General features: G+C 33.4%; 1 protein-coding gene across 8 annotated transcripts in view; it reads left to right on the top strand.

Annotated features, from left to right (window-relative positions):
* TDP1 (tyrosyl-DNA phosphodiesterase 1) overlaps positions 1-24460 on the top strand; it is a 220358-nt gene that overhangs the window by 86793 nt on the left and 109105 nt on the right. For 7 of the 8 annotated variants that reach the window (XM_074235526.1, XM_074235525.1, XM_074235522.1 and 4 more), the window contains 2 exons: positions 4208-4274; positions 6184-6291. In XM_074235526.1, the coding sequence (XP_074091627.1) occupies positions 4208-4274; positions 6184-6291 (175 nt within the window). Of the gene's footprint in view, positions 1-4207; positions 4275-6183; positions 6292-17210; positions 22748-24460 lie in introns of those variants that run through there. The other variant, XM_074235529.1, reaches the window with a different exon arrangement.

The raw sequence follows: 24460 nt of genomic DNA, 5'->3' as shown, positions 1-24460 counted from the left end.
ACGGGTCTGTGGAATTTCTGGATGAGGACATTCTTTCTTCCCTACAATCCACCTTCTCTGCAGCACATAATCTTAGTGGCCTCAGAATTTGAAAGGTTAAATGATTTGCCTGGGATCCTACAACTCCTATGATTCTTAGATGGGTACCCACCTTCCAGATTATAAGTCCAGCTCTCTCTATGCTATTCCTTCTTGTTCTCAGTTTTTATCATCACTTTTTGTTTTTACTTCACATTAATTTCAATGTGATTCCCTCCCCAATCCATCTCTTTAACAGTTTTTTTTAAAAAAAAAAAAGACAGCTAAGCGAGACTAAACCAAACACACTAACTAGTTCTGGTGATGTATGTAAGGCTCTTCATCTATAGTCCCTCATTTCTGCAATGAAGCTCTGGAGAAGGAAATGGCAAGCTCCTCTGGTGTCTTTTCAAAAAGAAAGAGGTACATTTCCTCATTAGTTTGATGAATTGCTGGGCCAAGATAATTCATCAGGTGGTAGTCACTCTGATGACAAGATTCTCCATCTTTTGTTAAGTTGGTCCTCAAACTGTAGACAAAGAATCCATTTCCAGATCTGTGCTTTCCTCCTTGTTAGGACCTAACAATGCTTATCCTATAATGATCCAGCTTTATCCTGTATAACTTTAGATTTCATAGCATAATGACTTTTCATCCAAATTTTACACCATGTCTTCAGACATTTGTGTTCATCTTCCTGTATCCAAAAATACAAGATGCATAACCTTAGCTTGCCAATTATACTCAGTCTTAAGAGGACAGAATGATCCCTAACTTTATCTTTGTTTTTAGTAAGATAAAAAATGTTGTCATATATTTTAGTCTGTACCTGTGATTTCAATCACTGTGTAATTATATCTTAGTGTGGAAGCTCATTCTGCAAGTATTGAGCCATACTTCATCTGTTTCTACATCTTAGAGAATTTTCTGGAAATTGTGATTTATCTAGGGTGAAAGAGTTATTTGTCAGAGGCATAACTTGAACACAAGTCTTCTCGACTTAGATTCTGACCCTCCATCCATGACATCACTTCATTTCTCAGCAACAATAATAAATTTAAGAAATATTGTTTGTGTCTATATGACAGTTTTCTTTCTGATTTACAAAATGCCTTAATTGTATAGATTAATTATCATTTAGTTACTGGGTGGTTTTTTTTCTACTTTTGATGGTTGATGAAGAAACAAATTATAAACATGAGAAATTATCAAATGACACAATATATAAGGACAGATAAGTAATTTATGCTGGATGACCATTTCAGAATCCAGCACAATCTCTATAGACTAGAATTTAGACCCTGTCAAAAATAAAATTTAATAGAATGAAAGCAAAACCTCACAATCTGATTTTTAAAAATAAATTAATTTTACCACTGCAATCAAGGAAAGATGTGACTCAATAGTTGTGGGAAAAGATCTAAAGGTTAAAGTCTAGTTCAAACTTATTATGAGCCAGTTGCAAGATATGACTGCCCAAAAAGCTATAGTCAGGTCAAGATGGCATTAAGAGAGATATAATGTACAGAATGAGAGAATGGCTTCCCCTTGAGATAGCACCCTGGTCTGATTGTATCTGGGAGAATATTGTCTTTTACTATGGGCATTTCATTTTAGGAAGGACATGGCAAACGGGAATGAGACTCGATCAGAGTGACTAGGAGATCATTAACAAAAATTCAATTCCAATAAATATTCAATAAGTGCCTATTGTATACAAGTTTATTTAATTATGTGTGGCATTTATAAAATTATATAAGTATTAAGCATATACTGAGATGAGACCTATTTACAATTCAATTAAAAAGCAAATTTATTCACTGCCTATTGTACATGAGTCTACATGTGCTGAGCATGAAATAATCATAGCACTTTATTTTAGACAATGGTATTTATTTTTTAGCTCTGAGGATCATCAATTAAAGACATTAGGGATATTTCAGCTGTAGAAGAAAAGAATTGGAGAAAAGCTATGATAACCAACCTCAGATATTTGACATTTGTTTCTGAAGAGTTAGCTTGACCCAGAGGGCAGGACTAGTCATCTTGTTGAACAGATCCAAAAATCTTTGAGAAGTTGAAGGATGGTTAATTTAAACCTCACTGTGAGTACAAACTTACTAGCAGAGATCTCCAAATATAGAATGCCTTACCTCAGGAAGGCGTGGAGTTCCCTTAGATAAAAGTAGTAAAGAAGATACTGGACAATAGGAGACTGGGAATGTCATAGAGGGATTTTTTTGGACAGGTTTTGGTTGGACTAGATGGATCCTGAGGTCCCTCTTATGTTGAAGTTTCTATGATTGATTTGTTGTGTCACAAGTAGGATATGGATTTGTTAGAGAACAATAGCTGTGTTCTTGAAATAAAATATTTACTAATATAAGGTAGCTGTGTGTCACAGTGATTAGAGCGCCAGGAAGACCTGAGTTCAGATGTACCTTCAGACACTTACTAGCTATGTGACCCTGGTCATCTGTCAAATGAACTGGAGAAGGAAATGGCAAACTCCTCTGGTGTCTTTTCAAAAAGAATAAACAACCCAAAAAAACAAATGGGGTCCTGAAGATAGGAATGTTGCATCTAAGTAACAGAAATGAGATAATTTCACTGAAATTTCAGAACAGGATATTGAAGATTTTGTTGGGTTTTGGGGAGGGATAAAAGGAGGCATTTTTTTTCGTGTGTTTGTTTTGAACACAATCTCCATCTGTTAATTTACAGTCATCAGCTAAATTACCTTCTTTAAAAATTTATTTTTAATGAAGAACATTTTAGATTAAAAACTGCTTTAAAAAGCACAGTTATCATGAATGTATGTAGTTTTGTGCAACAAGAAATATTAAACCTTTATTTAAATCTATTTAAGATTTTTCTAGCCTTAACAAACTAAATTTCAAACCCTTCCCTTTTATGCAGATAAGTTAATTAATTTTAAAATATAATTCTATCTCAAACCATATCTGTATTTGCAGGAGATAGCACTTACTGGTAGAAAAAGATTTGGGTTTGTAATTAGGAGACTAGGCTTCCTGTCTTTATTTTGTTACTTATAGCTCTTATAATTATGCAAATTATCCCAGCTAAACAGTTTTCATTAAACAAGTGACATTTTGGGGAAGTCCTGAATCTTATTTCCATATAATAATATTTGATATTTATTTTGTTCTTTAAATGTTCACCGAATTCATATACACATACACTCTCACATAAAATCTTTATGTAACACACAACTCCTTGATACTCATGACAATTAGTGAGTTTTGTATGTATTATATGTGTCTGTTAGTCTTTGAAAGTATTCAAAGAACAACATAAATTTCAAGTATTATTATTTTCCAGAATTATGATTTTGGACTTCTAGTAAAAAAAATTATTGCTAAATAATTATTGCTAAATAATTGTTTTTCCTTAGTTAATTTGTATAATCATAACTCTCCCCTATCCATTCAGGAGCACTTACTTGTTTGAGTCTTATTCTTATTTCTTTCCTCTCCTATACTTGATAAACTATACAGTAATATAATTTTAGATCTGGAAAGGAACTTGAAGACCATCGCATCTAGTCCCATTATAAAGATAAAAACTGACCTGCATGTAGAAAAAATAATTTGCTCTGTGTAACCAGCTAGTTGTAGTAATGAGATAGAACTCTTTCTTTTGAACATGTAAATCAGAACTTCTCTAGGAGGCCTTTCTAAGTTACACTAATATTTTCAACTCAAAATTATAAAATTAAAAATTAGAAATAATCTTATAGATTTCATTTCACAGATGAAGAGACCGAGGCTTAGAGAAGTTAAATAATTTACCTAAACCCACACAGGTAGCTGAATTATAAAATATAACTTCAAACTATGATCCTGTAATTTCAAGTCTTTTGTATAGTTCACAATATTTTGATATTTCTAGATATTTAAACCATGTCATGCTCTGTAACAAGTTTATGTTGCTTAATATTTTCCAAGAAAAGAAATTTTATTCAATGTATCTAGTTTTAGGACCTGGACAATTATTTTTTTCAAAGAATGATTTTAGAAGATTAAAGTAATGAAGATGCTATTTTTAAAAAAATCCCATTGGTGATTTACTGAATTTTTTTTCAAGGACTCTTCCAGCTGAATTGCTACTTTTTTTGGAGATCTCAATACATTTTCTAACTGATTTTGTCTTCTCTTTGTCTTAAAAGCTGGTGGCTCTCTTCCATACAGCTCACAAACCGCAGAGAAGCAACTATGGCTCCATTCCTATTTTCAGTAAGTACTAGGTTTGTAATGTTTCTCCATGTTAGAGATAATGACAACAACTACAGTTAGATAGTCCTCTGAAGTTTGCAAATTGCTTTAAGAACATTATCTGTATTGAGCCTCACTACAACTTTGTAAGATAAATACTTTTGGTATAATTGCCCCTATTTTAGAGATAAATAGCATGAGGCTTAGGATGACAGTGGCTTGCCCCATGCTTCCACCACTAAGAACTGCCTGCCAGAGATAGACTTTGCATTATGTCTTTCCATTTCCAAATCTAGCACTCTCTCATTATACCGCTTTTCAAAAATAGATTATGCAACCTGCAGTTTTATGGATTTCTTTCTTTTCTCTCTATTTGACTACAAAAACAATGAAATAAGAGAATTTAATTTTTTTTTGTTGGAGAGGGTCAACTAAGGCACCATTTAGAGTGTTAAGGAAAAAGATATATAATTTAAATGTTGAGGGTTAATAAAGAACACTGATATCAAAAATGCTGTACATTGTTCCCAATGCAATTCAACTTATTCTCGTCCTTATTGTTTTGCAAGGGGGCATTTCTTATAAACTTCTTTTTTCTTCCTTCATAACATAAGCAAATTAGTTTGTAATTAAGCCTTCTAGGGTTGTTATGAGGATAAATAGAGACATTTTGCAAATCCAAAACATTATGTAAATGCTTAGTATTATTACTTTAAACCACAAATACTCTTGACTTTCATAACAATAATTAACTAAATATTTTCTTTAATAGATGTTAGCCTCCTATACCAGGAAAGTACATTTAGTTTTCAATAGTTAAAATGCAATGAAGTATACTTGACACTAACCTATATAAAATGGTTCCATTTCGTACACTATATAAAAGTTGATTGTGATAAGACCCATGAACCTATGTAACTGTGAGCAATTTTGTTAATATCTCTGAACCTCGGGTTCCAGATGAGATTAAAATTCCAGATGAGGTTATTGACTTAGAAGTACTTTATAATAATATAGATGTCTGACGCGTAGAATCCACTTGAAAATGCTTGTTGAATAACTCAGTAAACTTTGAATTATTACTCTAAATTATGATGATTTTTTCACACTTATTCTGGCCATTATTTATTATTGTATTCCAGATGTCTTGAAAAATAGACTAGGGAGTTTTCATTAGTGGAGTGCTAAAGTTCACCAAACATTAGGAAAAGAATGGTTTATAGAGAGATATTTTGGAACTATGACCAAGTGGCATAATTTTGGTATTTTTGAGCTTTTTTCATTCATCAGTTTTTGTTAATAGTCCAAATCTTGATCTTAAGTCATGACACCAAGGTTTAGACTGGTCATTTATCAAGATTTCTTAAATTCATAACAGTTTCAATCTTAACAGATGACCTAGTCCGATATTATTTGTAAAGAAGGACACTGAGATCCAGAAGAATTAAAGTAATTTGCCCAAAGGAATACAGCTAGTTAGTGACACTGGAGAAATTATAACCCAGGTGCCCTAACTACCCAGTCTAAAGTTCTTCATATTGTATCATATCTTTGGCAACTAATCTTTCATAGGAGAAAATTCAAATTTGAATCACCTCCTACTGAATGAATCTTTTCTGAAGTCAGTGAAACTATCATCAGGTTCCCCTCCATTTCTAATGTAAGTTAATTGGTAATTTTGCTCATTTTATTTGCATGATATCTTCAGATTCAGCTTTCCCTTAGATTTGGAATGATCTCTATAGTATATCTTGTAAAATGATATTTTTCTAGTATTAAGAGTTTGTTTCTTTTGTTTTTGCTCTTTATATTTTGTCTAATGTGAGTTTGTATTACTCAATTTGCATTGTCATGTGTTTCCTACATTGAGAGTAAATTCATATTGGCATTGATTTAATGGAAAATTAATGTATACATTTTCTTTTATCAGCAAATGGTCAGCAGAAACCTCAGGTCGTACCAATGCCATGCCTCATATTAAGACCTATATGAGACTTTCTCCAGACTTTACGAAGATGGCTTGGTTTCTTGTCACAAGGTAAATATTCTTCATATTCCTGATGAAAGGAATATTTATTTTAAAATGTTGATAAGTAGGTCAAAAGAAATATGGAAAAACTTGTGGTTTTAGATTTATAGCTTAGGGAGCCAGAACTCAGAAAATGGTGTGTACCATAAACTTGCAAGTATAAAATGAAAAGACCAATAAAATAAAGAGATGAAGGGACATTTTCATTATTTTCTTGTAGACTTAGGGGTATGTATTTGGTCTTTATGGGTCAGATTGATATTACTTTATTTATTTCTTTGGAATGGGAGTGATGATAGGCGGAAACAAAGTAAAGATCATCCAGAATAACTGTGATGTAAAAGCAAAAGGCATCAATGTAATTTTTAAAAATTAATAAAAGACTCTCCCTTTAAAATTCCTTATCAGTGATTTGTCCTAACATGAAGAAGTAAAAATTTTTCCAAGTGAGGATATAGAAATAAAATTCTCCTTTAAATTGATAAGCTAGATTATATGATAAATTTCTCACTCTAATTTCTTTTTTATAACTAAATATTTATTGATGCCTTTTTATTATAGTCATTAATTTTTTATTTTGGGGTATTTTTTTCTCTAACCTTTCCCCACTTCCCAGCTGTAGAGGATCAATTTAAAAAAACCTAGTCACTAACATTGAGTCAAACAAAATCCATTTCTGCAATAGCTACTTCTCTTTCTATTTCCTTGGGTCATCTCCTCTTTGTTAGGAGATGAGTAACAAGCTTCTTTATTATTTCATGTGAAATCATGACTGGCCACTCTGTTGTTCCAAGATTTGCAGAGTGCTTTTACACCATAAGACATTCCTAGATTCATATCACCACCTTCTCTTCATTCTCTCCCCTCCCTCGAACTAATTTTTTTTGACTGAAATAAAAAAAAGGAAAAAATTGACAACAGTAACTCTTCCTTTGTTGCAAAGGTCAGAAGATTTCCCTCAATTCTAAGACCAGAGGTGACTTTCAGTGAGGGGCCCCACATTACAAACTGGATATTTAAGTAGCATGATTCTCAAACACTAAAAACCTTTAAAAATAGACATGTTATTGGAATTGGGATCTTGGGAGAGAAAAGGTTACTGATGGAGGCACTTCAGGTGAATGTGGAGGTAACTGAGATTGATCTAGAACTATACATTATGTGATCGTTGTAAAAAAGAATTAGATTGATAGGGAGGTCTGAGTTCTAATACTGGTTTTTTCATTTTATTTTTTATCTTTTAGTCAGGCACATTTTGGTTTTTTTTTTATTGTTTTAAATTTTATTTTTTAATCTGCGGATCAAATCAAGCATATCCATAGCATAGATATTATAGTATAATAAAAGATGAATGTCTTTGAGATTTCAAAGGTGTTATGCGCCACATGCATTCTTTTTAAACATGTAATAAATTTATCATGTAAATGTCTTTTTAGAAATAGCTATCCATTAAATACAAATAGCGGTGTGTGTGTGTGTGTGTGTGTGTGTGTGTGTATTTTAAAATTATTCTATACATCTATCAGTTCTTCTGCTGGATGCAGAGAGCATCTTTTTTTCATTTATTAAAGATTTTATTTATTTTGAGTTTTAAAATTTTTCCCCTGATCTTACTTCCCTCCCCCTACCCCCCACAGAAGGCAGTTTGCCAGTCTTTACATTGTTTCCATGGTATACATTGATCCAAATTGAATGTGATGAGAGAGAAATCATATCCTTTAGGAAGAAACATAAAGTATAAGAGATAGCAAGATCAGACAAGAAGTTATCAGTTTCTTTTCCTAAATTAATGGTAATAATACTTGGTCATTATTCAAACTCCACAGTTCTTTCTCTGGATACAGATGGTATTCTCCATTACAGACAGCCCCAAATTGTCCTTGATTGTTGCTGGAATGAGCGAGTCTATCAAGGTTGATCATCGCCCCCATGTTGCTGTTAGGGTGTTCATTGTTCTTCTGCTTCTGTTCATCTCACTCAGCATCAGACCATAGAGATCCCTCCAGGCTTCCCTGAAGTCCAATCCCTCCTGGTTTCTAATAGAGCAATAGTGTACCATGACATACATATACCACAGTTTGCTAAGCTATTCCCCAATTGAAGGACATTTACTTGATTTCCAATTCTTTGCCACCATAAACAGGGCTACTATGAATGTTTTGTACAAGTGATGTTTTTACCCTCTTTCATCTTTTCTTCAGGGTATAGACCCAGTAGTGGTATTGCTGGATCAAAGATTATGCACATTTTTGTTGCCCTTTAGGCATAGTTCCAAATTTCTCTCCAGAAAGGTTGGATGAGTTCACAGCTCTACCAACAATCTTTTTAGTATCACAGATTTCCCACAACCCTTCCAACAATGATTAACCTTTCTGGTCATATTCACCAGTCTGAGAGGTGTGAGGTGGTACTTCAGAGAAGCTTTAATTTGCATTTCTCTAATAAGTAGTGATTTAGAGCAATTTTTCATATAACTATGGATTGCTTTTTTCTCCTCATCTGTAAATTGCCTTTGCATATCCTTTGACTGTCAATTGGGAAATGCCTTTTTTTCTTTTTAAAATTTGACTCAGTTCTCTGTATATTTCAGAAGTGAGTTCTTTGTCAGAAATATTACTTGTAAAGATTGTTTCCCAGTTTACTACATTTCTTTTGATCTTGCTTACAATGGTTTTGTCTTACAAAGCTTTTTAATTTAATGTAATCAAAATCATCTAATTTGTATTTATTGAAGTTCTCCATCTCTTCCTTAATCATAAACTGCTTCCCTTTCCATTGATCTGACAAGTAAATTATTTTGCTTATAGTATTGTTTTTTATGTCTAAATCTTGTATCCATTTTGATCCTATCTTGCTATAGGGTATGAGGTGTTGGTCTAATCTAAGTTTCTTCCATACTAACTTCCAGTTTTCCTGGCAGTTTTTATTGAAGAGAGAGTTTTATCCTAATGGCTGGACTCTCTGGGTTTATCAAACAGCAGATTACTATAATCGTTTCCTGCTATTGCACCTAGTGTATTCCACTGGTACACCACTCTTTCTTATCTAATACCAGACAGTTTTGATGACTGATGCTTTATAATATAATTTTAGATCAGGTAGGGCTAAGCCACCTTCTTTTCACTTTTTTTCATTAAATCCCTGAAAATTCATGACTTTTTATTTCTCCATATGAATTTACTTCCAACTTTTTTAACTCATTAAAGTAATTTTTTGGAATTTTGATTGGTAGGGTACTAAACAGATCATTTAGTTTTGGTAGAATTGTCATTTTCATTATATTAGCTCAACCTATCCATGAGTAGTTGATGTTTGCCCAGTTATTTAAATCTGATTTAATTTGTGTGAGAAGTGTTTTATAATTGTTTTCAAAAGGTTTTTGAGTCTGCCTGGGCAAGTAGACTCCCAGGTATTTTATGTTGTCTGAGGTTACTTTGAATGGGCTTTCTCTTTCTAGCTCTTTCTGTTGTATTTTGCTAGTCATATATAGAAAAGTTGAGGATTTATGAGGATTTATTTTATAACCTGCAACTTTGCTATAATTGCTAATTGTTTCCAGTAGTTTTTTTCAATGATTTCTTGGCATTCTCTAGGTGTACCATCATGTCATCTGCAAAGAGTGAGAGTTTTGTCTCTTCCTTCCCAATTCTAATTTCTTCAATTTCTATTTCTTCTCTAATGGTTGAAGCTAGCATTTCTAATATGATATTGAATAGCAGTGGTGATTAATGGGCATCCTTGTTTCACCCCTGATCTTACTGGGAATTCCTCTAGCCAGAGAGCGTCTTTCTTTATATGTCCTTGTTAATTTGGATATTTATAATAGTCCAAATTAGTTATTTGCTCAAAGTCATTCTTAAAATTATATTTATTCTCTTCATTTCTCTCTTTATTATTTCATGAAAGTCTTTCCATATTTTTTCTAAAGTTATCAAACTCACAAATTTCTTATAGCAAAGTAATATTTATATTCATTGTATCTTACAGCTTGTTCAGTCTTTCCCCAATTGATAGACATCCCCACAATTTCCAGTTTGTTGCTACAAACATTTTAGAACATACAGGTTTCCTGGAGGGATATGAAGGAATGACCTCTAAGCTTTTTTCTGGCTTTAAAATCCCATGATCCTAGTGTTGCTTCGTTCATAAACATCTCTTTTTTTAAAAATTCAAAACCATAAGTTTATGATTGTTTCCATAAATTTTTCTTTTTGGTCTATTCTACCTTTATTTGTTTGTAGAAAAATTTTATTTATTTTGAGTTTTACAATTTCCCCCCCATTCTTGCTTTCCACCCCCCCCCCAACAGAATACATTCTATTAGTCTTTACATTGCCTCCATGGTTAATTGTATGTGATGAGAGGAAAATCATATCCTTAAGGAAGAAAAATAAAGTATAAGAAATAGAAAAATTACATTTAGATAAGGTAATGGTTTTGCTTTTTTGTTTTTGTTTTTGTTTTTAATTAAAGGTAATAGTCTTTGGTCTTTTTTCAAACTCCGCAATTCTTTCTCTGGATACAGATGGTATTCTCCATGGCAGATAGCCCAAAATTGTCCCTGGTTGTTGCACTGATGGAATGAGAATGTCCATCAAGGTTGATCATCACCTCCATGTTGCTTTTAGGATGTCCAGTGACTTTCTAGTTCTGCTCATCTCACTCAGTATCAGTTCATGCAAATCCTTCCAGGATTCCCCAAATTCCCATCCCTCCAATTTTTTGCCACCATGAACAGGGCTGCTATGAATATTTTTGTACAAGTAATGTTTTTAACCTTTTTCATCATCTCTTCAGGTTATAGACCCAGTAGTAGTATTTCTGGATCAAAGGATATGCACGTATTTGTTGCCCTTTAGGCATGGTTCCAAATTTCTCTCTCAAAAGGTTGGATAAGTTCACATCTCCACCAACAATGTATTAGTCACGCAGATTTCCCACATCCCTTTCAACATTGGTCATTGTCCTTTCTGGTCATATTGGCCAGTCTAAGAGGTATGAGGTGATATCTCAGAGATGCTTTAATTTGCATTTCTCTAATTAAGTAATGATTTAGAGCAATTTTTCATATGACTGTGGATTGCTTTGATTTCCTCAGCTGTAAATTGCCTTTGCATATCCTTGGGAAATGAAACTCAAGAGATAATTAGCACCTTGCAACAAGAAAACAAATCCTTAGAAAATACAATTGGACAAATACAAAATGAGAATAACTATCAGATCTTCAATTGGGTAAATGCAAAAAAAAAAATGATCCTCTCAAAAGTACACTTGGGCAAATGGAAACCTTCAAAAATATAATTAACCAACTGCAAAAGGAGTTGCAAAATGTAATTGAAGAAAATTTTTCTTCTCTAAAAGAAGAATAGAATCGGTGGAAACTGATGACTTCATGAGACAAGATTCCGTTAAAGAAAGCTAAAAGATTGAAAAAAGAAGAAAATGTAAAAATCCTTCATTAGCAAAACAACTGACATCAAAAATAAATCAAGAAGAGATAATTGGGAGAATTATAGGTCTTCCTAAAAACATTGAAGAAGAAAAAAACCCTGGACTTAATATTACAGGATTTAATGATGGAAAAATGCCCTGATATTATGAAACCAGAGGGAAAAGTAATTATTGAAAGAATACACTGATCCCCTCCACAAAGAGATCCTAAAATGAAAACACCAAGGAATGTTGTGGCCAAATTCCAGAATTATCAGATAAAAGAAAAAATCCTTCACTGTGCCACAAAGAAAAAATTTAAATACCAAGGAGCCACAGTAAGGATTACACATGACCTGGGAGCATCAGCATTAAGGAATCAAAGGACCTGGAATGAGATATTCTGAAGAGCAGGAGTGTTTGGAATGCAGCCAAGAATCCACTATCGGGCAAAACTGAGCCTTCTCTTCCAGGGGGAAAAAAATAAATATCTATTAATGTAGAGTTGATTTTGTAAGTATGTGAAAATTTCTTCGATCAAATGCATGGAAATTGTCACTTTCAATGGTGTACAAACTAAAACTCCCTTACAAGGTGGAGTGGTACCTTGCTCCTTCCCATACCTGATAGAAGGGTGGCTAGGTGGTGCAGTGGATAGAGCACTGGCCCTGGATTCAGGAGTACCTGAGTTCAAATCCCACCTCAGACAATTAATAATTATGTAGCTGTGTGACCTTGTGCAATCCACTTAACCCCATTGCCTTGAAAAAATCTAAAAAAAATCCCATACCTGATAGAAACACTTTGAGCCCCTGAGCTTCCCTAAGGAAGAGCACCATAGAAAATAACAATTTACCCAGGTCAGCTCAGTTAATCTTTGGTGAGCTCCATGCTTGTCTTATGAGTTCAGGACTGTCTGCCTTCACTGTGTAGTTTCCTTGGTCCTTTGATCAAACAGGAGATGTTCTTTGAGTTGGGTTATATTTTAGGAAGATGGTGATTGATTTGTGCTGAAGCAACCACAGCCTCTCTCTCAGCTGCACATTATGATCAAGCTGACTACCTACATGGCACAGTATTTATTCCAGGAGATAAGTCTAGCTCGTCTCAAACCAGCCACAGAACTTCAGGTCTAAAGTTGTCTTACATCGCTATCCTATCTGATCACTCCTAAAAGTATTGTGTACCTTTTGACAAGACTCTTAACATTTTTGGAGAATGAAGAATTCAGTAACCACTGAATTATTAAAACAATGGGTTTATCTCATAACTTAAAGGAAAACTCTTCTCAGTTGCTGCATATCTTATAAACTCTTTGCTAAAATGAAGAGGGTTTGTGAACTATGCCAGTGGAAAGAGAAGTTATTTTAGATCTTTAGTGCTGGAGTTACAGAGATAAGAAAAAAATTCTTCCCTTTTTAAAAGAACTTAAAATTTAATGTAGGAGATGCAGATATATACAGGTAAGCATTTAAATATGATTTAAAGTTAATATGAATAGTGTTGTAAACTTTATATACCTAGTGTTATAATAGAGGCAAATACACAGAATATGCTGCTAGTTCATAAATTCCTTTAAACTCCTTTTCTTCCTCTCCAGCATAGAATACTTAGAATAGGACCAGATTTGGACTCGGGTATTTGTCTTCGGCATTTCATTTGTATCTGGCTCTCCATGTCTCCAAGAGAAACTCATTTCTTGGCAAAGATTTCGGAGTGGTTTTGTTATTCCTTTTCCAGCTCATTTTTCAGATGAGGAAATTTGAGACATATGGTAAGGTTTGAACTCATGCAGATGAGTCTTCCTGATTCCAAGTCCATACCAGAAACCTGTCCTCAAAACCTGAATTTTCCTTTTACTCTCTTTGTGACTGAACAAGTCTCACCCTTTTTGACTTGAGTTTCCTTCAGCTTTACATTAGGTTTGAACTACTAGAGAATCTTTAAGAAGACTTTTCTTTGATATTTTATATATATGTATTATAAAATGTTACTAATTTATATTTATGAATTAATGTCAGATGAACTGTTTCAAGAACATAACTGATTATCCCAAATTTATACTGTATATATCTTGTTTGTACAAAACTGTTAGATTGTGAGCTCCTTGAGAGCGGGGATTTGGATTTTACATTTCTGCGTGTCTCCTCCATTTGAGCAAGTACCTGGCTCTTTGTAGATGCTTAATATGTTGACTGTTCTTCACACACACACACACACACACACACACACACACACACACACACACACTTTTTTTCCCCTTATCAAATTTCTATTTATTTTGTTAAATATTTCCCAAATACATTTAAACTGGTTCCTGCAGCTTGGTTTGTTTCATTCCTCTGAACTGGAAGATACAATTAATTTAAGAAGATATAAATAATGTGATTTTAAAAAGTGGCTACAAAAGATTCTCTCAATAAACCTGGGGCATACTCTCACTCAGTGTGAAATAGCATAGTGATCCCGTGATTTAAGTTATTTTTCTCCCTCCCCCTTTCCCTTGATAGAAAGCAATCTAATATAGGCGCTACATGTAATGATACTAAACATAGTTTCATATTAATCATGTTGTGAAAGAAAAATCAAATCCAAACGGAAGAAAAAATCATTAGAAAAACTGACATATAAGAGAACTTTCAAAAATTGAAGATAGTAACCTCTGGACTGCCTTTAAACTTTACAGTTCCTTCTTTGGATACAGATGGTATTTTCTATCACAAGTCTTTTAGAATTGTCTTTGATTATTATGCTTTTGAAATGAACAAGTCCATTATAGCTGGTTATCACCTAATATTGTTGTTCGTGTGTATAATGTTCTTCTTGTTCTGCTCACTCCAGTGAGCATCAGTTCTTGTAAATCTCTGCATGCTTTTCTGAAGTCTAATCCCTGATGATTTCTTATAGAACACTAATGTTCCATCACATTCATATACCACAATTTGTTCAGCCATTCCCGTTGATGGGCATCCACTCAATTTCATATTCTTAGCCACCATGAAAAGAGCTGCTGTGAATATTTTTGTTCATAATAATTTTTTATCCTTTTTCATGATCTCTTGGGGTTACAAACCTATCAGTGGTTTTGTTGGATCAAACGATGTGCACAATTCCAAATTGTTCTCCAGAAGGGTTGGATCAATTGACAATTCCACTAACAATGCATTAGTGTCCCAGTTTTCCTATATCCCCTCCAACATTGATGATTTTCCTTTTTTTCAGTCATATTGGTCAATCTGTGAGGTGATACCTCAGTTGTTTTAATTTAAATTTTCCTAATCAATAATGATTTAGAGCCATTTTTCATATGACGATAGATTATCCCATATTTATTACGCTTTTTTAAAAATGACATCTGATTTTTATACTTGATTTCACAATCTTTGTTAAGAAAGTAGACTTTAGCATGAGCCTTTTGTAATTCTTTCCTATGAATCCATTCATTCAGTGAAAATTATTAAGACATTATTATATTTACTAAATGTCTATTAAGCAGAGTCCATGTGTTAGGCATGGCATAGTTATGTACAGGAAAATAAGTTTTGAGTTCTTCCAAAGAAGCTTTCAAGCACAGGAGATTTCTAATCTTGTTTTCATATAAATATTTTGCAAATTAGAAGTAGGTAACATGGTAGATTAAATGCTTAGAAAGCAAGTTATCACTTCCTTTGGAAAGAAGATGAGATCAGGGAGAGCATAAGGAAAGGAGTACCATTTGACAATTTGGCCTGAGAAGAGGATAGTAGGATTGTAGAATTGGAAGGGAACTTAGAAAACTATTCCCACCTCACTCTTTTATAAATAAAAACAACTGGGACTTCAGAAAGTTAAATGACTTATCTAAGATCATTCAGTTATTTGAACTCAGGTCATCTTGATTCCAAACTTAACATCCTTTATACCATACTCCGGATTTTGATGTTGTGAAAGAAATGGGTCAGGAGGAGGAAGAGGGCAAAGAAGAAGAATGTTGAATGTTCTGGAGGAATATATTCCCTTTATCTAACATTTAGAGTAAGTGACGGGGAACATTATGAGATAAGCTAAAGGTAGATTGGAGCTAGATTTGTATGTGTGTTGAGTGCCAACTTAAGTATTCATACCAGGGGCCCAACAAAACAAATGTGTTTTTTCCTCTGCAGTAACTCAACTTCCTTGAAATATGCATCTCACTTGAATTGGAAATAAAGTAGTACTTTAAATGTATGAGGTTGAATATCTTTTAGAAACAAATCACCTTATCCTAATTTTTTTGCAAACAGATAAATTGTAAGCAGATGGTACATGTGTGCTTATGCTTCAAAGGGAGGAGAATGCTGAATGTATTCAAAGATTACATTTTGAGTTCATCTGGAATTTAGAGTAGGTGAAAAGAACATTGTATAATAAACTGGACCAGGTAGATTGGAGCCAGATTTGGATGTATGTTGAATGTCAACTTAATACTTCATGCCAGGAAACCACAAACAGGTGTTCTCTGATCTAAATATCTTCTCTGAAATTTGCATATATAAATTGGTGTGCATACATATTATATATATATATATTAATGTGTGTGTCAAAACTTCATATGGTACATGCATTCATGTCTATTTTTACATATTACATATTTATCTCATACATCAAAGTAAGTATTACTTCTAGATGTAAGACATGCTTTAAGCATGGCAAAGACTATACAAACTATAGTTATAGGAATTGTATGCATATAGATAGTTTATATGGTTTTTGGTTATATTTAGAACATGTCATACCTCAATGTAAGAGTTCTTTTGAAACTAATTTCGAAGAAAATGTTATGGGGAACTGTTATAACTTAAAAATCAGCACCAAAAACCCTGTAAAACGACTATAACACTATCCTTTATTCCAGCAGTACCACTACTCAGTCTGTATTCCAAAGAGATCAAAGGAAAATATATATGTATAAAAATATATTGGGCAGATTATGTTATGAAAATTGAGAGAATTCTCATCAATTGAGGAATGGCCCAACAAGTTGTGTTATATGATTGTGATGGAATACTATTGTCTTCTAAGAAATAACTAGGAGGATGCTTTCAGGAAAAAACTGATAAGACTTAGAAGAAGTGATACTAATTACCTAGCTGTGTGGCCTTGGGCAAGCCACTTAACCCCATTTACCTTGCAAAAAAAAAAAACTAAAAAAAAAGAAGTGAAACAAAATGAAATGAGCAGAACCAGAACATCATTGTATGTATTTTTTTTTAATTTTGTTTATTTTGAGTTTTATAATTTTCCCCCCATTCTTACTTCCCACCCCACCACAGAAGGCATTCTGTTAGTTTTTACATACTTTCCGTGGTATATATATTGATCTCAATTGAATGTGATGAGGGAAAAACCATATCCTTAAGGAAGAAAAATAAAGTATAAAAGATAGCAAAATTACATAATAAAAATAATGGGTTTTTTTTTTTTTAAATTAAAGGTCTTTGATCTTTGTTCAAACTTCACAATTCTTTCTCTGCATACAGATGGTATTCTCCATTGCAGATAGTCCCAGATTGCCCCTGGTTGTTGCACTGATGGAATGAGCAAGTCCATGAAGGTTGATCATCACCCCCATGTTGCCAATATTGTATGTATTAACCAGTAATACTGTACAGTGATCAACTGAATGACTTAGTATTCTGATCAATAGTATATTCCAAAACAATTCTGAAGGTTTTACTGGTAAAAATGCTATCCAGAAACAGAAACTGACGGAGTCTAATGCAGATTAAAGTGTACTTTTTATAACTTCAGTATTTTGGGGGGCTTTTTGTACTCTGATTTCTTTTGAACCATGGCTATTATGAAAATTTTTTACATGACAACTTATGTATAATCCATATCAAATTGCTTGCCTTCTCAAGGAGGAGGGTGAAGGAAAAGAGAAAGAAGGAGAAAAATTAAAACTCAAAATCTTAAAAAATGTTAAAAATTTTGCTTACATGTATTTGAGGCAAAAAATAAAAATGGAATTTAAAAAAATTCCTAAATCATTTAGAGTTTCCTATAACTCCCTTTAATTTTATTTACTGGAAATTGGGATGATATATCAGAGTCTCTTCTTTTCGTAGATATTTCACAGGGGGGAAAAAGGTTTCTATTCCCTTGAAAAGTAAATCAGAACAGGGCTATGACTAGATCATTAATTTCTGACTCCTTGTCTGAACTCAGACTATTAGGCAATTCTGTGTGACTCAGTAATGTCATAGTTGATGTCAATAGCTACTAATTAAAGTATTATAGACTGAAAATTATGAATTTCAGCAGAGAGCCATATTCTAACTTAACAAGAGATACTGTTTCTCTAAAGATCATTTTGACACTTTAAAAAATAATATATGGAAACTAGGGACTTGTTAATCTTTTTTTTTTATTTTAGGATAGAATAATCACCTTCACTTATAGCAGGAAGGATTTGGGTTAGATATAAGGAAGAATTTCCTGAGAGCACATCTGTCTTTTGTTGTCCCCTTCTAGATCTTATTTCCAGAGATCTTTCTCCTCGACCCAGACAAAGTTAATCTTCTCAGCTTTGCTTCTCTGGCTTGCTTATGAGCTATCTTCATTGATGAGTAAGTGGATGAAAATTCACCCAACTCAATATAATTAATTGACTCCAGACATGCTTCACATTCCTTTTCAGCATCTACCAGAAAACTAGGGCCTAACCAGTGTAGGCATCTTGTCATCTGACTTTCTTTCCTTGAGTATGAATTCCCCTCACTGCCCCTGTTATCCATCTCTTGCTTTGGGAACAGTAATAAAGTCACTGCTGCAATTTTTCCTGGAAAAGATGTGATGGTTGACTGCTTTATGCTTCCAGTCAGTCCTTGTGACTCTTCCTTCGGGCCAAAACTCTCTTTCCTAGTCCCAATTCCCTTTCTATATGTTATATCTTCCTATTAGAATGTAAGTTATTGAAGTCAGTATCTTTTTCCCCCTTCTGTATTTTGTATACCCAGTTCCTATATTTGTAATATAGTGGCATTAATAAATATTTGTAATAAAATGTTAACAAATGCTTATTCATAATGTTGATTTTTTTTTAGAAAACTGTTTTGAACTACTGTAATTTTATGATTAGAAGTTTTAGTTTGGTTTAGAAGTTATTACAGAAGGCTAGAAAAGCCATAATATTTGGGATTGGGTTCTTGAGAATGTTTGTAACATCCCTATGGAAAAGTGTTGTTGAATTCCCTAGAAATGGGGACCGTCAAGCTCTCCATTAACAAAATGTGTACTATAAGTTTGACACCTCCATTATGGAAAAGAGAATTAAGTGACAGGATGGTTAAAGAATATTAATTGGCATAACTTCAAGTGGGGAAAACCAAATGGGATTTCTTGTCAGTTATCACAAAGTTTAGAGATCACCAGTCCTCACTTGTCTCCTGAATTTCTAGTATTTTAGTTCTGGCTGCTTACTGAATATCTTGAATTGGATTTTTGGTAGACATGTTAATTCAGCAGTTCAAAAACTAAAGTCATGCACTTTCCTCCCTAAACCTCCTTCTAGTTTTCCTCATTACTGTAAAGGAAATGTCATCTTTTCATTCACCCAGGTGGGCAACTCAGTGTCATCCTCAATTCCTCACACTCTCTTATTCCCTCCTCCTTAATATCCAATTATTTGTTAAGTCCTGTTTTTCTACCTTAGCAGTTTCTCTTGTGTAGGTCCCCCTCTCTCTCATCTTGACACTGCCATTATCCAAGTACTGGCCTCATAAGCTCACACTTAGACTCTTTGTAGTAGGCTTATTGGTCTCTTTGCCTTATGTCCCAACCTACATCATTCCATCCTTCCCTAAGTTGTCCAATTGATCTTCCATAAAACAGGTACAACCATGTCCTCCGACTTTATTTGATAAACCCAGCAGCTCAATATTTCCTACCAGATCAAATCTAAACTCCTCTGTAGACCTTTTAAAGTCATTCATTAATCATACCTCTTCCTGCCTCTCCATTCTTCTTATACCCTACTCCCTTCGACTACTCTGTGAACCAACAACACCAGGTTTCTGGCTATTCCTTACAGAAGATAATTTATCTTTCCTCTCTGGGCATTATCACTGGCTGTCCTCCAAGGCTGAAATGATCTTCCTTGTCTTTGTTTCCTGGCTTCCTTGAAGTCTCAGCTATTGTCCCATCTTCTTCAAAAATCCTTTTCTATCCTTTTCAGTCTTTGTTCTGAGATTAGCCTTAATAAATCATTTGTGTGTGTCTGTGTGCACATTTCATAAATAATATCTATATATAGGGCAGCTAGGTGGCACAGTGGACAGAGCACTGGGCCCTGGAGTCAGGAGGACCTGAGTTCAAATGTGACCTCAGACACTTAATAATTGCCTGGCTGTGTGACCTTGGACAAGTCACTTAACCCCATTGCTCCTTAAATAAATAAATATCAGTGTAATATATATATATATATATATATTATATAATATATAATACTTTTATAATAAATATTATATAAAATGATCACACACCTAAATATACCTGTGTGTGTATATTTTTAATTTATTTTATATCGTTATTTGCATGTGGTCTACCTCATTAGACAGTGAACTACTTGGATGCAGGGATTGTATTTTGCCTTTTTGCAAAACTTTCATCCTCAGTACACAGAGCGTCTGGCCCTTCCCTTTCTCCAAATATACCAGAACATAATAGATCATTTATAGAGGATGATAAGTGTTGGACTGCCAGTACTTTAGACTTCAGATATTTACATTTTTGTCAGTAACAATCAGCAGTCAAAGAACAGCATTGGAAAGAGAAGATACAGATTTTACCTAGAGTTGAGGGTGAAGAAGGTAGCTGTAGCAGAAGGATGGAATGGCAAGGGATTATATTTTTGGGGGGTAATCGTGTTTTTTGTTGAAATGGCTCTCTATAGGAGTATGAAAAGACTGGGAAGCCAGAAGTAAATTTATGGACTTTAGGGGTCATGGAACTGGTATTCATAATCACAATGGAAATTTATTTCTTATTAAACTACACTTTCTCATTAAGTATAATCACTCTCTTCATCTCAAAACAGCTCTACTTGAGTGTAAAAACATTGGAGGAATGTGAGAGAGAATTTATTTTGTTCAGGATATGGCCTGGTGTGTTCAGTATAGTAGTTAACCTAATTCACTGATTTTGGGGGGGGTCGGGAAAGAGTATTGAATATATCTGTAAATCCACCAAACAGTAAATATAGAATTCAAGATATATTTACTAATCATCTTATGTGAAATCTTGGAATGAAGGAGAACCAGGTTTTATTAATATTCCTGCTCCCATGTAACTTGGAGTTGCATATAAATAAGTATTGAGTAAAGACATATCTTGATATTATTTTGTGTATAATTATGTATAAATATTTAAAGGTTCTATGATTTTGGCATTACAAGAAACTTTTAATAACTTCTTTTCCTCTAGAGATTACAACTGAGATCTTCAACTTGCCTGAGGAATATAGAGGTTAAGTGAGTTGCCTAAGAAGTGAAAATAAAACCCTAGTCTTCTGGACTTTGTTTCTATATATTTCCTTGTGCATATTTGTGCTATCCTTTTCATATAAAATAACCATAGATGTCAGTGTTGAAGCTGATCATTCAGAGGTCAGCTAATATATCCAAAAATATTTCACTGTTGTTAAATGTTAACAAGGAAGTTAAATTGCTACTAGACTATAGGGAAGACACAATTTTACTTGGTAGTTAATACTTTGTATTTTAATATTATTCAAAAAGTTGTCCAATGGAAATAAATATTGACAGGCAATCTGCAAACATTTATTGAGCACCTACTATATCACACAATATTCCTGTCACTGGAGAAACATATGAAAATGAAAGCCTCCACCTCTGAAAGATTTTGCATGCTCTTGGGTTTCTAAAGATAAAGGTAATTGGAATTACTGCAAGTTAAATAGTTTAGAGTCATAGGGCTCTAGCATTGGTTGAAAAAGGCTAATTGTGGAAGGTGGTGTTTGAATGAAATCTTGAAATACATGGAAAGGAGGGGGAATGGGGGGAGATGAAAAGGAGATGACCCAGTGAAAGAAAAAGAATGGAAGCAAATTAGTGGAGTTAATTCATAGAGAATGAAAAGGGAGGATTAATATATTGCTAAGCTGGGTAATTTGGATGCAGTGACACTATGGAGGACTTTTAGAAACAAGGAGAGGAGTTTATGTTTTATCCCAAAGCTATATCCCCTCTAGAGTTTCTTTGGACAGAGCAGTGACAATGGTCAAACTAATATGTAAGGAAAACTCATTTTTGTAGCTTTGTTAGGGACTTGAGGCAAGGGAGTACAATGACAGGGGGCCCATTGTATGACAGATGATGAAGCCTTAAATGAAGATGGTGACTAGTCAAGTATTGCAGAGATAGTTGATCAAGAAACAAAAATGAAAAGATTTGACTGCTCATTGGATATGTGAAACAAGGAAGGAGTAGGAGTTGTGCAGAATGCTGAGATTGTGTATTTGGGAGACCAGGCAGATACTGGGGAATGAGTTATCAAACCATCTTTTGCCATCATCAACAAATATTGACTCTACTTTATGCAATTCAATGGTTTCAACTTGACTTTTAGCACAGTACTTATCATATAAGAGCTAAATAAATGCTTGTTGAATGACTTACTAACTTAACCAATGTTGGTTATTTTATTTATTGGTCGGTTATATTTATTAGATCTATAAAACTGGACATTGTTTTCAGAGAGATTCCCTTTCAGTTGAATTAAATTTCCGAAGTGTACATTGAGTACCTGCTATTGCTTTAATGCTTTATTCCTGTATTAGTTATTAAATACCTAGGATATACAATTATATCTGAAAGAGCATTAGGCCTATAGTCAGAAAAGTTTTGCTAGTAGTTAGATGACCTTAAACAGGTCACTTAGAGTTGTGATTTCTTCATCTGTAAAATGAAGCTAATGATTCCTGCATTACCTGCCTCATATGGATGTCAGTCATAGCATTCTCCCTTTTCTTCCTCATGATTTCTTTTCATAATGTTATTTGGAGATATGTATATATATATAGTAATATAATGTAATATATTATGTTATATTATAATGTAATATAATAATATAATTGCTTTTCATAATATTATTTGGATCTTCACATTCCCTTTGGTTGATCTTGCGAAGTATTTAATCCATTTTTTTCTACCTAAATTTTCTTTGAATCTTTTGAATTCTGCCATTCTCAAAACTAGGGCATATGTAAGACTATTACGTCCAACTTTCATGAAATTTATGATAAGAGTAATCACTTCTAAGTTTCTCATCATTTCATTTTCAGGTTATTAATTCTTCCCTTGCTGGTTATAAGTTCCTCCTTTCTGGATCCTAATGTTCTTCTACTTTGTGAAGGTTGAAATTATCATTAAGTCAAAAAGCTATCAGGTAGAGAACTTCAGTAAATTTCTGCCTAGTTGAAGGTCTCTATCACTTTAGAATCACATCTCCCTGCCCACTTTATGATCTTTCCCTCAACATTCTCCAGAACAGTATAAAGAATCATCTGTCTGGGACATTTTTGCCCTTGATCCTTTATTGATCCTGAAGCCCTTCATTGCCTCTCCTGAAGGTGAATAAATTTTCTTACTATGGCATGATATTCCATCACTCCTTTTATCTATTTTGTTTATTTTGAATAAGGTATATACTCTATCAGGGTATAGCCAAGGCATTAGTTATATTTCAGTAAGTGTCAGTGAAACCTGTGAGATCAAATTTTTCCTTCCTTACATTAAAATCTTTTTTTCTTTCTGTCTGTTGAATTTGTAGATGGACATTTAAGACTAAAATAGTTTTTAATGCTGTCTCTTACAAATTACTAAAGCTCTCTTCTGATCTTCGTGTGACTTATTTTATACCTGTTATTCTTTATGGCATTTTTTCTCTTATTTAAAGTCATATTCATTTTTCTTTTTAAATTAGGTAGTAGAGATACCTACTTCTCACTTTTTCCTTTGTCTCCTAGGTCATTGACTGTATTTGGAGGTTCTATTTAAGGCTTTTAAAACATAAATATCACTTTATGGGACAATTTAAAGTTTTCCTTGACTTCCTTGCTCTCATTAGGCAAGTGTGACCTCTTTTTGCTTAATTTATCATTCCATTAGTAGAAAATTGTTGAAACACTGATGGTGATTGAGGTTTTCCATGTATTGATGTATCTGTGATTGTTTTCCAAATATCTAACCATCATAGATTTCTGGGTATAATTTCCAGTTCAATTTAATGCAAATTTATTAAGTACCTTCTATATTCAAGGCATTATCCTTGGATTCTAGGACCATAAAGTGTTCCTTATTCCTAAGGGAATTGCATTTTAAAGGGTAACATAACCTACAAGTCAGCAAAATATACTGAAAAAAAGAAAGTGAAAACTGTATTGTTGTTTCCTATTTGCTGATATTTAATTTAGTAGTTTTGTATTAATATTAGCTAGTAGTTTCTTTATCTGTCTTGATTCCACCAGATTTTGGAATTAAGGTTATATATACCTAATAGAATGCTGTCTTTCACTATTTTTAAGGACAGTTTTTATATAGTATAGACATCATAGATATTTGATTAAAATTTATTTCTGAATCCTACTGATCCTGGTACAATTTATCTGATAGCTTATTAGTGAAATTTTACATTTTTATGAATATCCATCTTTTTTTATAATCTTTATTTTGTTGGCATATACCTGTATACGGCTGTGTGCTTGATCATT

This window comes from Macrotis lagotis, chromosome 4, assembly GCF_037893015.1.
Source record: "Macrotis lagotis isolate mMagLag1 chromosome 4, bilby.v1.9.chrom.fasta, whole genome shotgun sequence".
NCBI classification, from domain to species: Eukaryota; Metazoa; Chordata; class Mammalia; order Peramelemorphia; family Peramelidae; genus Macrotis; species Macrotis lagotis.
Note: the sequence above shows the minus strand (reverse complement) of the source record. Positions and strands in the feature narration are given on the sequence as shown.